General features: G+C 39.3%; 1 protein-coding gene across 6 annotated transcripts in view; it reads left to right on the forward strand.

The window, feature by feature from the left end:
* CARMIL1 (capping protein regulator and myosin 1 linker 1) overlaps nucleotides 1–15,302 on the forward strand; it is a 323,524-nt gene that overhangs the window by 190,706 nt on the left and 117,516 nt on the right. For all 6 annotated transcript variants that reach the window (XM_082413018.1, XM_082413015.1, XM_082413016.1 and 3 more), the window contains 4 exons: nucleotides 5,743–5,846; nucleotides 8,257–8,334; nucleotides 8,479–8,555; nucleotides 11,558–11,662. In XM_082413018.1, the coding sequence (XP_082269144.1) occupies nucleotides 5,743–5,846; nucleotides 8,257–8,334; nucleotides 8,479–8,555; nucleotides 11,558–11,662 (364 nt within the window). The remainder of the gene's footprint in view (nucleotides 1–5,742; nucleotides 5,847–8,256; nucleotides 8,335–8,478; nucleotides 8,556–11,557; nucleotides 11,663–15,302) is intronic.

A 15,302-nucleotide genomic window follows, 5' to 3' on the forward strand; every position in this document is an offset into this window, starting at 1 on the left:
CTGTTCCTGTGGAGTCGGGGTGCATCACTCTCCTGGTGTGGACGTGTCCATCAACCTGGAAGCTCTCCAGAACCCGTACCATTGGGATGTTCATGGAGGCTGCATCACGTAGGCGTGGTCAGTTATTAACTGCATTTCCAGGCCCTCTCCCTTTTCTGCAGAAGTGTTGCTGGGTGGGGGTGGGGCTTCTCAGCATGGCTTGGTCTTCCTGGTGACCAGCCCCCATCCAGGAGCCCACCAGGGTTACCTCATTAGAACAAAAGATGCTCCTAATGCTCTTACCACTTAAGAATTTACAGGAGTTTAAGGAGACCTGGGTCAGTGTCAGGGTCAAAGACAAATATCAGAACAAGGGATGTTTCTAGTGCTCTTATCACCTAGGATATTACAAGGGTTTGAGGAGCTCTGTGTTAGGAACGGGCATGGGAGGCAGAGACCCATATATATTTTCTCTTATCTCACACAGCTCCAAATATTCTTGGAGAGCTTCAGTTTATTTTATAAAACCCTCATCTGTGATCATCTCTTCTGAGACGTCTTCCTTATTCCTGAGGCCTCAACAGAATCAATTTCTCTTTCCTTTGTGTCACTTCTAGATCATATCTAACATTATGGTATACATGTGGTGTCTTCCCTACTTGAAGGGGGCTCTCCTTGCAGCCTCTGTATCTCTCGTCTCCGTATCTCCAGCACCTGGCATAGTGCCTGGACCATTGTGGGTGTTTAGTGGAAGTTTCTTGAATTGGATAATTTCCCATTCCTTAACTATATCACTATCTTTTGAGGGCAGTATGTGTAGCGATTGCCGGTTCTCTTGCAGATTGCCTAGGTTTGAATCCTAACTTTTTTGCTAACTATAAATATACTTTTACAATCTCTTGGTTTTACCTACCTCATCTGTAATATGGAAATAGGAGCATCTGCTTCATCAGAGGCGGTGGGATTAAATGCGTTAATACGCATACAGTGCAGTTTTTGGCACAAAGGGCCGTGCTATCCCTGCCGCCATCATCTTCTTCCTCTTCCTTCTCCCCTCTCCTCCCTCTCCCTCTCCTCCCTCTCCTCCTCCTCTCCTTCCTCCCTCCCTCCCTCCCTCCTCCCCTCTCTCCCTCTCTTCCTTCCTTCTCTCTGTTGTATGTTTTTATATGCTTTCATTTCACCTGGGGCAACCGCAGTGTCACACCTACAAATCTGGTGAATGACTGCTCCTCCTGGAAGATTCAGTTTCTATCTCATTTTCTCTTTGAAGCCTCTCAGACAACCTCCTCTCACCACACCCTGTGGGACTAGATGTTCCCTTCTCTGTGTTCCACAGCACAGGAATTTGTAAATTCCTCAATTTTAGTGCGTCTCCCATTGTATTTTGGTTGTATCCTAGCCTGGGAGGTTCTGGATGGTAAGGGCTTTGCCTCATTCATTGCCATGTCCCTGGCACCCAACACACTGCAAGTTCTCACTAAATGTGTCGTGGATGAGTGGGTGAAGCAAAGTGGTCCTGGAATGGTTTTCTATCCATCTGGTCATACTTTATTCTGACCATACAGTTACACTGAGTGATTTGAAACTGGGGTTGGTTCCATACGTCCCATGATTTTATGTGCACACATTTGTACACACATGTTTAAGATGAAGGCATAAAAGGAACTTTCCAAAGGGAAACATTTCCCTGGGAGCCAGTGTTTTCTGTCTTGATGCCTGAAGCCATCTACAGATCTTAAAGCTAAGTGTATGTAGTCCCTTTTTGTTATCACTGTTCTACCTCAGCAAATTAGTTTCATAAAAACCTTTTTTTCTGATGATTATCAATGCATTACATATTTATGGTAAAGATTTAGAAGATACTGAAAAGTATAAACGAGAAAGCAAAAATTACTTGTAATGCCAGTACCAAGTCATTACAAGACTGTCACTGTTGACAACTTGGTACCCATCCTTCCACACTGTTTTCTGCCTGTACATAGTTTATTTATATACATACCTACAAAAAACACTCACATGCATATATGCGATTATACCGTGCTTACTATCTCATAAGCTTCCTCCCCTGCCCCCTGTAGTAAATTGTGATCATTTATGTCAGTAAATACTTGGTCCACTTTCAAAGGCTATGCCATAGTTCAATGTATGCAAAATGTTCCCTAATTTATTTAAATGATCTGTTGTACATTTAGATCATTTAAAATTCTTCAGTAGTGCAAAGAACACTAAAATGACTTCTATATCCAGTTAATGGTCATGTGTTAATTTCTTCTTTAGGATAAATTCCTGTAAGTAGAATAGCTTGATCAAAGTTTGCAAACATTTTTAAAAGCTTTTTCTGATATTTATTGTTGCGTTGTCCTCCAAGTATTTCATATAAACCTCTTTACACTCTCACTATCAGTGGATATTGTTCTCTTTTTTAATTGTTTATCAAGCATATGAGCAAAAGTGTTCTGATATTTTAATTTTAGTTTCTTCAGTTATTGCTTAAGTAGCTTTTCCCGCCTTGTTTCTTAGTCACTTGTATTTCTTTTGGAGGAAATTGCTAGTCCCCCTCCTCTGTTACTATTCTATTTACAGTGTCAATTTTTTTCTTTATTCATTTGAATTCTCCACACATTAAAATGTTAATCATTTATTATGTGCTTCATAAGTCTCTTTTTTTAGGTAGAGGTTTTTTTGTTTTTTGTTTTTAAACTTGATTATATTTATTTAACTTATTTGTTCATTACTATAAGAAAGATAGAGGGATGTATGATCATTGATCCTTCTGAGGGCAGGTTTGGGTTCTGAGGCACCTGAGTGCTACCCACTCACTGATGCCCTGTCCCTCCCAGTGTGATGAGAGTGGGCAGATTCCCTAGGCAGAGCTGGGTTCCTCAGCTTCCTTGTGAATCAGGACAGCCCCACATGCCCTATACCCTTCACAAATAAAGATCAACACCTTTATCTCTTCTCTGCAATAAAATGTGTTTGAGAATTAATATTGTTTTATAACATGTGACCCAAAGAATTTTAAGTTGCCCTTCCTAAGATGTATATCTTGAAATGTTGTTTTTTAAAAAAAGTGATTTCTTAAAGGTTTTCAGTACTCTTGCAGACTGTCACAAAGGATCTGAAAGGTTTTGCAGGTTCAGAATAACTCAGATTAAATTGCAGTTTTAAGCCTTTGCTGAATTTGACTCACATTTATATTTTCGTTCTATGAAAACATTTATATTCATGGCTCATAATTCAAGACAGATTTTTTTTTTTAATCTGCCCATGACACCCACACTGTCTCCAAATACCCTTTCTCTTCCTCAGATGTTAGCTAAGTGATAGTTTTCTGGATTTCTAGTAAATGTCCTGCTGGTTGCCAGATTATGTCAATGCAGGGCCATCTGGTACCACCTTTTTCCAGCTGTAAACACTCCAATAATAAATATGAAGAATGGTCAAAATCACTTGACAGCCAGAATCGAGGATAACATGAAAATCTGTGCATAGTTTGGGTTGGAAGAGCCCTGGTTTTTTCCATCCTATATTTTTGTCATTTCCTGCTATTAGTGTGTTATTAACACAGGCCTCATGTGGATGTAGGCTCCAGAGGTGGGGGAGGAAATCCTTCATTCTGTTTCAGTAGCTTGAAGCTGAGCTGATAACCTGATTCTCTCCCAGTTCTATTCAGATGTTGGCCAACTGCCAAGCGCCCACGCTTGTCAAGGAGCGTTTTGCTGTCAAGACTAATTTCACCTTCTAATTTCGGAATTTATTTATTGAGTTTTGTTATAGCGCACTAAGGACATAATTTTACAAATGATTTTCTTGATGAGAGTCTGATATTTTCCACAGGTTTTGGACTCAATTATTCCATTTCAAAATACATTGATACTACCAATAACAGGACAAACTGAAGGAAGTTGGTCATTTAAACAATCATAGAAGTTGCCTCCAGAAATTAGCCTTTTCTATGGGCCATTGCAAGTTCCTTTTATCTAACACAGTTAATCAAATCTCCACCTCCTTCACTGCAAAGCTCTTGTCTCTTACCTCTTTGATAGTATTGACCTCACTAGATTATGATTATTCAACTGTCTGGGTCTCCCACTGGACTGGCTTTGAGAGGGTAAAAGAGTATCCCCTGGGTCTCAGAAGCCCACGCCTGGTATACAGTAGGCCTTAAATAAAGATTTGTTGTATTGAATAAATATTCCTCGTGTAGCACTGGCTTTTCATCCTGGAATTTATTTAGCTTCTTTCGTGGTGGTCTTTGAACTTTTTGAGGGCAAAGAATGGGTCTTATTTACACATATCTCCCAAATCCCCAGCATTTGATAAACATGTTATGAGCACTTAATAAATGTTGAGTTGATGGCCAAGAAATTCTTCCACGTACTTAAGTAAAACATTTTCCCCTCTCTGCCTCTGAGTCTTCTCTCTACAAACCCAAATGCACACTCACCATCAAGAAATGGCTCAGTAGCCTTTATTGGACACACACTGGAGTTGGTTCTCTGTAACTCTCCAAAGCTGAAGGATGAGGTAGTAACCCCTCCATGAGTGCCATGCACCAAACTCCTCCAGTGTGGGGTGGTACTTGTAACCCTCAGCTTTTTTTTTTTTTCTTGGAGTGCCTCCTTGGGTCCTGCAGCCGTGACCAGTTCTGGCCTGACCCTCGCCCCTTATCCTGATGAAGGCTCTGTCCATGTACAGACAAAAACCCCGTTCCCTGTTTCCCTTATGGGTGGTTAAGATAGGCTGGGATTTTCAAGAAGAATTTTACTGAAAAACAAGAAAAACAGAATGATTTATGAAAGTATACCCACCTTAGAAATAGCCATATTTCCAAAATATACGATTTAGAACCATGGACTTTCAGTAGAAACATGAAGAGCTTTGCAGTATCCATATCCCAGTTATCTGAAGAATAATCATCAGTGATAATTGTGTGTATTGACCTCTTTGAATCCCAAGGAGGGACCAGCCTCTTCTGGGCTCCCATTTTGAAGTGGCCTGATGAAAATCTACCCACCACAAGTTCCTGACTAACAGGCCTGTTTCAATTCCTGTTACCCACAGATAGTAGACCATACCTCTCTCTCCACAGAATAATCTTACCCTCCTCATGTGTTCATTCTTTGTTTTTTGAGGTGGTATTATCAGTTTATTTCAGTTGACTTTAACTTGAACCATTTATGTTATATATATAAATAATGTGTAGAGTGTTAATTATCAGTTTTTCCTTTTGATTGCTTCTTCCATTGTGTACAGGTCATTAGCTCTTTGTAAAGTCCATTTCAATCTAAATTTTGCCTTGAGTATAATATGTTAAGTAGAGCAGTACATTCCTGTATTAACTTCCAAGTACTTTCAGTAGCCTAAAGTATCTGAATTTGCATCTGCATCCTTTCAGTACTGTACATTAAGGCAAGAATCACCTGGCAGGATTAAGAGAAGGATGAAAATGATCAGTTAGACTGCTTGCATCATTTTAAGACTTCAAAATAAAATCCTTTCCCTCCACATCATTAGAAGTAGAACAAAATGAAGTTGATTCTGTTTCTTTCTCCTACTCGGTGAGTTGGTCATGTCTGTGACTAACCTGTTGTTCCTGAGAAGATGTCAAAAGACCATCCTAGAGCTGCCTTTTGGGGACAGGGCTTATGGTTAACCTCAGTCCTGCAAGTTGATGGGGCTGCTAGACCATTTAAAGAAACTCACAAACCTCATTTTGGTTCCTGGAGTGGAAACTGAGCCTGGATCTCATCAATGTTGCAGGGGTGAATAGCCTTTCTCAGTCACTCAGTGCCAACCTGTTGACCGCCACCACTCTTATCCATCTGGACCTCTCAGGGAACATCCTTCGCGGAGATGACCTCTCGGTAGGTTTTCTTTTCCTTACTGCCATCTTCAAAGAAGCTGTACTTACTAAACCTGGAATAATTTCGAAACATATTTCCCCACATCTCCCTTTATCATGACACCTTCAAATCATTTAGTCATGAGCTTATGAAGAGTTTTAGAGAAATGTTCCAGAGCCTTCCTTTACTAAATGTAGCCTATTCTAGAGATTTTATTCCCCCCTCACTTAAGATTGTTGAAGTTTAAATTCTTTTTGGAAATACTTATTCTGAAGGAATTTTTTTCTCCACTTCAAAACATTATTGCACCTGTTAAAATTGCCTGATAAGAAAGATTGGAAACGTAAAATGAATTATTTCATCATTAAATAATATTGTTAAGAAGACTGGTGGCTTTTTAAAAAAATAGTTTGTGATGGAAAGGGGATATTGGGATGAACTTCAGTCCCATATTCCATGATTACAGTAGAGGCGGGGGGGTTAGGAGTCAGCTGGGGCCACTCTTGAAAGTTTGAGTGTGAAGGCAAAACGTTTCCCCTCAACTACAACAAGATTTTTCATGCAGCTGAATCAGTAATATAAATGTTTGGCAGATCTTATTGATACAGTGAATTAGGTATGATCTCATTGCCAGATGGGGTGAATAGTGCCCTCTAGTCACAGGATAGAATTTAGAAGAAATGCTCCCTTACCAATGGGGTGGGACCCACAGCACATGGACCTCTTCAAAGGACCTTAATTTACATTCCATTGCTTTATGGGAGTGAAAAACACTGTGACATGTATTCTCATTTCTCTTCTGTTTTCCTTTCCCTGTAAGACAGGGAATGTTGCCACAGCCCTTTTTGTAGTTATTTTCCTCTCCCTTACACTTGAACTCATTTACATAATATTAATACTTGCTTCCTGGTGTGCCATGACTTTTTCAGTGTGTTGTCCAATTGTAGTTGTCACTTTCACTGATGATTCATAAATCTGCTCCCTCCCAAGATGAAACAAGGATTCCGATGTGAAACCACCAAAACATTCCAGTGACAAACTAGCAGAATAGAGAGAAAGGTAAAAGAAGAGCCTGAAGATTAAACAAGAAGGCTGCTAACATAGGAGCATTGACAGTCACCCAAGACTGCAAAGTAGCCAGCCAGGAGTCCTGTCCCAGCTTGCCTCTGGGGAAGGGCAAGTGGAATGATGAAGCCGAGTGACAGTGGGCTTCTAGCCCTGACAGGCTGAGGTTCTGAGAGCCATTCAGCAGGTGCAGGGAGGGGCTTACCTGGCCCTGTGCTTTCTGGGAGAGCAGCCTAGCAGGGGCTGCTGGAGAAGTGTTGGCCAGGTAGGGTCTTGTCACCGCTTGAGGGTGATTAGAGCTTCCCCAGCTGGTGGCCAGGGGTAAAATCACAGTGCCAGGCAAAGACAGAGAATCAGATCTTCATTAAGTCAGAACAAGATTATTTTTCTGAATCAGAACTTTTCATAATACAGTACATTGTATGTCTGGTCATTCTAAAATATTTATAGGCCCGTCTTTTGCTATTCTGAATTCCTTGGTTGAGAGGAGTTTTCTCAAGCATCTATAGCTAAGCTGCTACACTTATGAGTCTTTGCCAAGGACTAGGACATCTCAGTGTAAGCTTGTTTGTTTTTTCAAGTATCTCGTGGCATCCAGTGAAGCAAAGCAGAATTTAGCTATTTGCTTGGTGGCAGGAGCTTGGATTTGGTGTGCTATTTATTGGTGGATGCTGGAAGTTACTACTCACACAGGGGTATTAGAGAATAACAGAGAGTTATTAATTTTATTGTTTTGATAGCCTTGCACGGGGATGAGGGTATAGTTTAGGCATTGTGACACTCTAGAAACTGAAGGGTCTTAGTTATAAGTGAGATTAAGAAAAAAAAAAAGCCTAATAGTACTGTCAGGCCCTTGTTAGATTTTGGAAGTAACTAAGGATAGAAAAATTATTTTCTTGAACTGAAGAGAGTACAGCCCGAGACCACCATCCTGTGGTTCAAATTCAAATTAGTGGCTCCTTAAACACTTTCAAAAATGATTAGCATTTTGATAGGGTGGCTGCAATTCAGGTGGTATTTCAATCTCAGCAGTTAAAATTAATTAACACTGTTCCAAATTGTATAATAAAAATGGAGCTAATCAGGAAAACTAAGTCATGTGTAACAAAAAGGGGGTTTGGTAGCCAAGACTCCATTTGGCCTTTTTTAAACTTAAACATACTTTAAAATATTCTTTGGAATTTTGCTCTCAGGGAAGGTAATGGAATGACAGAAAATTCTGCCATCTTCTTGGGAAGAGCAGAGGATGATCCTCAGTGGATTTGGGCAACTTGATTTTAAAATATTAACATTGTGTGTGCGCGTGCGAGCGTGTGCATGTCTGTTTCTGGATCCTAACATATTTGGTTTTTGCTTTTTATTCAAGTCCATGTACAGTTTTTTGGCCCAGCCAAATGCCATTGCTCATCTGGATTTGTCCAATACAGAATGTTCCCTGGACATGGTAATATTTTTTTATATTGCTCGGGGGGGGTCTCAAATATGGGGGTCCCATATTTAGATGGGAAACAATGGGCTTTCTTCCCAATAAAATATTTTCCGAGTCCTAGAAATATTTGAAAATAAGAGAGCCTTGTTTCTTTCCCAGGTCTGTGGAGCTCTTCTCCGTGGCTGCCTTCAGTATTTAGCTGTGCTCAATCTCTCCAGAACTGTCTTTTCTCACCGGTATGGATTTATTCCTGCTATCATTATCATCTAGGAGTGTCTTTGTCTCAGAGAAAGTTGTAGTGAGATGAAAACAGAGTGATAAAGGGTGAATGTTGTGCATGAAAGGAGATGGTCCTAAACCATTATCTATGAGTATTAGACCTTGAAAGTTCAAGTTTTTATTATATCTTTTTTCCCTGCAGGACAGCGTTCTTATCAATAACTCCAGACTGCCTATATGAACGATGTAATAATGTACTATTTCTCATATGTGGACAGGCATTCTCTCTTAATATGGTAAAGACCCTTTTAGAAACTTCTGTGGGTGTTTCTCAATAATGAACTTTGAATTAAGTATCAACTGTGTCTGGGAGATAAAGAGAATCGTCATCCCAGAGCTCATACATTCTGATTTGTAGAAGTGGAGGGCCCGCCTAAGTACCTCACTTCTACCTTCCCGACTTAGAATTGTTTGCAAAATCAGGCAGTAGATTAGAAGCAAAGTATTCACACACAGTAGCAACTTAGAATGGCAGAATGCAGAAAAATTATGAAAAGTACATGGGTTATGTAACTGTGGAATTCTGAAACCATCTAGTGTATTAATACAGTTCAACACTTACCATTTGTAATTATTACCACAAGTCGTAAACAATATTTTAGTCATTATATGCTCTTTAATAACATGGAGAATTGCTTAATATTAGAAATACCTCCTTTTTTATTGGTTAACTTTTTGAAAACTTTACATATTCAAAGGGATAACAGTCACTTGTTTGGAAAATTCACAATTCAGCATGCTTTATTCTACAATTATGCCTCATAGTGAGTTATTCTATATTTTAAAGTATTCTTGGTCCATTACTTCTACAGTATGTAAGTGTCTACGATAGCAAAAATATGCCACATATACCTCAATAGGAGAAGATCAGAGAGAGTAAAATGCAGGAGATAAAATGGTGGGAGAAGTTGAGAGTTTTCTAAGATACTTTATTTCAAAGGCCTTAGAGGGTATTAACTTGACCACCCAGACCACTCATGTATTTGAAGTCAGCTTATGAAGCCATGCTTTGGTGGAGCTATAATAGACTGAGGAACTGGGTTAGAAATGATATCATAGGCGATAAGGATTTTCATCTAATCAGCTCTTTTGAATTCATAATACTGTGAGTTCTGTGATGACTGGTCCTAAGTAGAGCTATTAAGCTTATAGAGCGGAATTGTGCTAACAAATTTCCTTGTCTTCCAAATGAGAGGTTGTGATTAAACTGTTTAGTACCCACTACCTTACCTAGATATAACCATAGAAAGCCCTTAGTAATTATGTAGAAATTGCTGCATTTACACTGAGTTGTGGATTGTTAGCCAGGCTATTCATACTTTGGTTCACAGATAATTTCATAAGTGTAGCAGTCAGGATAGGTCAGGTTGTTCCAGTAACAAATGATCCCCCCAACCCACCACCCTCTCCACAGCCTTCAGCAACAGCAATTTTGCGACATGTCCCTTATGGGTTAGTCGCATCACTCTGGGAGACAGAGCAGCCTCTTTCTAGTAGGTTGACAGTCACATAGTAGAGGAGAAAGAATCATGGTAAAACTTGTCTCTGGAAATCACACACATCACTTCCACTCACATCCCATTGTACTTCAGGGAATACAAGGCAGGTTAATTTTTTTGTTTTTCCTGAGATTTTGGCTGCTAGCCACCCTCAGTTTATTCATGTTGCCAAGACTTCATTTCTGAAGACTGCCAAAGTCTGCTCATCAGAAAAAGAATGTATATATATGTATAGCTGAGTCACTTTGCTATACAGCAGTAATTAGCACAACATTGTAATTCACCTTTACTTCAATTATTCAATTAAAAAAAAAAAAGAAAAAGAAAATGAACCTGAGTATACAAGCGTCTGTCAGGGGACCAGAGTTGTTAGAAACGTCTAATATGTATTCTACCAGAATTCTCTTTCCTCTTAAGTGTATTTTTCATCCTCTTAAATAGATATTCTGGTTGCTTAGGTATTTCTTCTCAGCCTGAAATTGTCCTGTTTTAAAACCTTTTTCAAATATTGACAGGTTTCCTAGACCTCTGTACATAAAATATTGTTGAATGTTATGTGGTTGAGTTCGACCCCTAGGATGGCCTCTGCCCTGAGTGTCTATGATTCCCTCCACAGAATATGAAATAACTATCACTGAATAAGTGTTTACAATGCATCAGACTAAATGCTGTACTTACTCAAACCTTCCAACAATTCTGTCAGATAGAACAAAACAAACAAAGCATTCGTATTCCAATTTTGACTCTGGAATCTTTTCTTAAATCTTCATAGTGCAGTGTTGACTCTGTCTTCTTATTGAGTTGTATGATTTGATTCATATACTTCCCACTGGAATAGCAAGGGGACGTATTTGGAGGTTATAAGCATTTCTTTTTGGAGTTTTGTCTTTATTCTAATATTTGGCCAGAAATAATTAGATCTGTGGTGTGGATATAAGAGCCGAGTAGGATATTCGTCATGCAGGCTTCTTGCCAATCAGACTTGACATCTGGTCACAATCTCGTTGCATCTGAGACCTGCTGCATCTGAAAACATAGCCAAACACAGGTAGCGATCCTTAACAATCTGATGCCACCCAGTGGGAAGGCTCTTTAAATTGGTGAGAAGTATGTATCTTCTTTGACTTATTTCTTAAAAATTCAAATATGGAGTTTCCTGAAGAACTAGGGGGTGGAACACAATGAGTTCTTTGGCTACAAAGAATAGGAATAAAATGTTTTAAAGACTTAATGACATTTCTTAACCTCTCCTACATCATTTTCGAAAGTACACTGAATTAATTTATTTAACTTTCAGACATTTTGTTTCTTTTTACCTTTAAATTTCTACTGAAACACAACCAGTTCGTGGATTATTTCACAGTGTTTGAATTTACCGATGAATAATTGTGTCAGTTTGGAAGTGGGGTGCAGAGATGGAAGTTTAACTTCATGTAAGACTCTCATGTTTTGTTTTTCAGGAAAGGAAAAGAAGTACCTCCATCTTTCAAGCAGTTTTTTAGTAGTTCTCTGGCTCTGATGCAAATCAACCTTTCAGGCACAAAACTGTCTCCTGAGCCCTTAAAGTGAGTGGTTAATTCATTTTATCCAGAGCTTTTAAAGTTAAATTTGTTATTAGGAATGTGCTTGAGGGAAGGGAAAAAGACGTACAATCCTAACACAGACAAGGCAGATAAAAATGCCTTTTTACTTTGGGTCACAAAGGAAGTCAAATTCTTTCTGAGTACATTGTACGCTGTTGATATTATTGCATCTTCTATGAAAAAAAAAAATCTTCCTTTGGTTTGTGGCCTTGGCAGTAGTCACTGATCTATAAAAGTTGTGTTTCTGGGTACCATCACCTTTCTATTGACCTCTGTTCAGTCCATTTTAGGTATATTCTTGTGTGCATTTTAAAATCTATTAATTCTCAATATTTCTACTAACAGTAATAATCAAAGGCTATACACGTGTGTACAACAGAAACAATTTTTAGGTGCTTTGTTTTCTGAATTACCTAGGTATCTATTTGTTTGGTATTTTTACTTGGCAGGCAACTTATGGGTTAATATCCTCAGTGTAGGTGTCATGGTAAAGTTGAACTTTTTAGAATAATTTGTTATCCTTGAATTTCTTTTCACCAGTGCCAGAAATAATCAAAAGAGCTACAGAATCTAATTCTCTTTGAGTCAAAAGAACATTTTCAAGTAGTTATGAGTATCTACGTTGTCAGATGTGTTCAAATGTATGCACAGATTTCTCCTTTCCCCAGCTGACATGTAAATCAGCATTCAATTGTTCCCTTGCAATTTGTATGAAATGTTAAAATCAATGTCTGCTGTTCGTTCTACTAGAAAATTAATCATCTAATTTGTAAATTGCCTTTTCTTTTCTTTTTGAGAGGTGTGAAATTCTTGATTAGTTTTCTACAAAGTACCATATGACTAAAACAATGGATGCCTTTAAGAACAGTTGATCCACCTGTGCAAAAAAAAAAAAACTCCTGATATAGCGGCCTGTTTTTAAAAAAAAAAAAAGAGGAAGAATTGAATCTTTGTATTAGAGATCTCTAAATATAACAACTGCAAATTGTAAAAACATCATGATTAGGCTGTTTGTATGGATGTTAATAAAGCTATCAGCATCAATATTCTAAAGGGGATCCATTATAACTTAACCACACTCATTCATTCAACTGATATTTATTGAGCATTTACAACAGACTAGATGCCAGGAGGGCACTGAGTAGAAAGCAAAACCAGACTTGCTTTTGTCATATCGTATCAGCGGGAGATTAACATATTCAAAGTAGTTTTAGTGATAGGTACATGGTATACTAATTCAATGTTGCTGGTTCCTGTAAAATATAGAGTAGTTCTTCATTGATTAGTACAATTGATTTTATAGAATAATCCTCACCACAACAACACTGGATTTACTGTACTTTATTATAGGTCAGTGTTAAATCTTGTGACCTGTTGTTATTTATGTTAATGTTTAATAATAAATCAGTACTGGCAGACCTCGCAGCTGTTGCGGGTTTGGTTCCAGATCACTGCAATAAAGTGAATATTGCAGTAAAGTGAATATTGCAATAAAGCAAGTCACACGAATTTGGGGGTTTCCCAGTGCATTTAAAAGTTATGTTTACACTATAGTTTATTAAGTGTGCAATAGCATTATGTCCAAAAAAATGTACATATCTTAAATAAAAAACACTTTATTGCTAAACAATGCTAACCATCATCTGAGCCATCAGCGAGTCGTAATCTTTTTGCTGGTGGAGGGTTTGAAATATTGTGAGGATTACCAAAATGTGGCACAGAGACATGAAGTGAGCAAATGCTGTTGAAAAAGTGGCACCAATAGACTTGCTTCATGCGAATTGCTGTAAACCTTCAATTTGTTAAAAAAACGCAGTATCTGTGAAATGTAATACGATGAGGTATGCCCGTAGTCTCTTCAGGTCTGTGTTTAACTCAGTAAAAATTTTAATATGAGGAAAAAGCCTTCATGGCCAAAGATTCTGTAAACAAAATTCCAGAAGTACATTTAATGTGATACTATAATTTGAAAAGATATAACAAAACTGAGGTGCTTGGGTTTGCCTGTGAGGGGGTGAAGATGGAAGGGAACTTGCCAAGCACTGCCCTAAGCGCTTGGACACACAACTGGGTACTTACCCACAAACTGTCACCTGCAGTGTTGACAACAGCCGTGGGAAGGTATCATTATCCCTATTTTACAGCTGAGGAAATTGAAGCTCAGAGAAGCTAAGTAATCTGTGAAAACTCACTGCCATCGCAGGTTGGGTTTTCTGGGAAGCCAAGTTAGAGATGGAGATCAGCATGTAGGATGTTTATTAGGAAGTGCTCTTGGAATCCCATCTCTGGAGGGGGAGCAGGAAGAAAGCAGGATGGGACAGAGGGCAAGTTGAACTGGGGCTGTCACAGTGAAGACCTCAGCCAACACGATGGGAGCTTTGTTGCTGGAATGTCCCTGAGCTGGGGCGAGGAGGCTGGGCCTTTATACCCCTGTGTTGATCAGTCCTTGGATACAGGCTGCCCCAGAATCAGATGTGACCTTGGGCGAGGCACTTGTCTTGGGCTGAGGCAGCCCCCAACGAGGACCGACAGCTGAGGGGGCTCTGGGAGGTACATTGCAGAGTCCACTGCTGTCAGCCAGCGGACACTGGCTCAGTCCTGTTCCTAAGCCCACATTGTATCCCCAGGCACCAAGAGGGGCAGAGGGAGGCCCTCATTTCTTAAAAGGAGATCAGTAACCATAAGAGAGTAAGCTAAAGAAATGCAACTTCTTTTGATGTAATTGCTTATTTCATAGTTGTGTTTTTCCTTGGAGGCTCTTTTCTGTCCACGTCAGAGTATTTCGGGGCTTTGTAAGAACATGGTGACGCGGCCAGAGCCGTGGAAATGAAATACAAATTCTTCTGTTAGTCAGTTTGGCGCTAGTGATTGAGGACCGAGAGGATCACGCTGCAAAGGCCTTTCACACTGGGTTAAAATAAACAACACACCTTGTGATAGAGTTTTCCCCCAGAGCCTGCAATGCTTTGTTGTAGTTGTTCTGTTTTGTTTTACTAGGGACAGTTTCTGTGGGTATTTATATTTGTCTCATGAGTCGTTACCTCTTAATCATTGGCCTTCTATAGTTAAGTATCTTAAAGGACACCATTTATTTCCTTGTCCTTAACCTACACGTCAGAAAAGTAGGAAGAGTTTTCCCTCCATCTAAGCATTATACAGATACAATGTGAAAATATGTGGCTAAGTCCTAGAAACTTAAAACTTAGAAATGTAGGGACCTCTTTGGTAATGTTCTGACTCTCTCATTTTGCTGATGAGAACCTGAGACACAGAGAGGAAAAGTGATGTCCTTCAGGCTACCCAATGCTCAGTAACAGAATCAGGACCTGAGGACAGGCCTTTTGGTTCTTAGTACCAATAGCTTTCAGTAGCTCAATACTGCCCCCAAGAAAGAAAGGGCGAAAAGGCACTTTTTAGGAACAGAGAAACGCTTGAATAATTAATTGAACAGAGGCACACACACAGATGAGACATGCGCAGCCTTTTTCATAGGATAGTGCTTTAGAAGAGGGGACAGTGAACTGGATTAAAGGAATGAAGAGACACGCAGTCCCCTCGACCTTCTTACCCACAGGGGTTGTTTTCGCAGCTGGGAGCATCCAAGTTCTTGCGCTCTGCCCAC

The sequence above is a fragment of the Balaenoptera physalus genome (genome assembly GCF_965194825.1).
Source record: "Balaenoptera physalus genome assembly, chromosome: 11".
Lineage (NCBI taxonomy): Eukaryota > Metazoa > Chordata > Mammalia > Artiodactyla > Balaenopteridae > Balaenoptera > Balaenoptera physalus.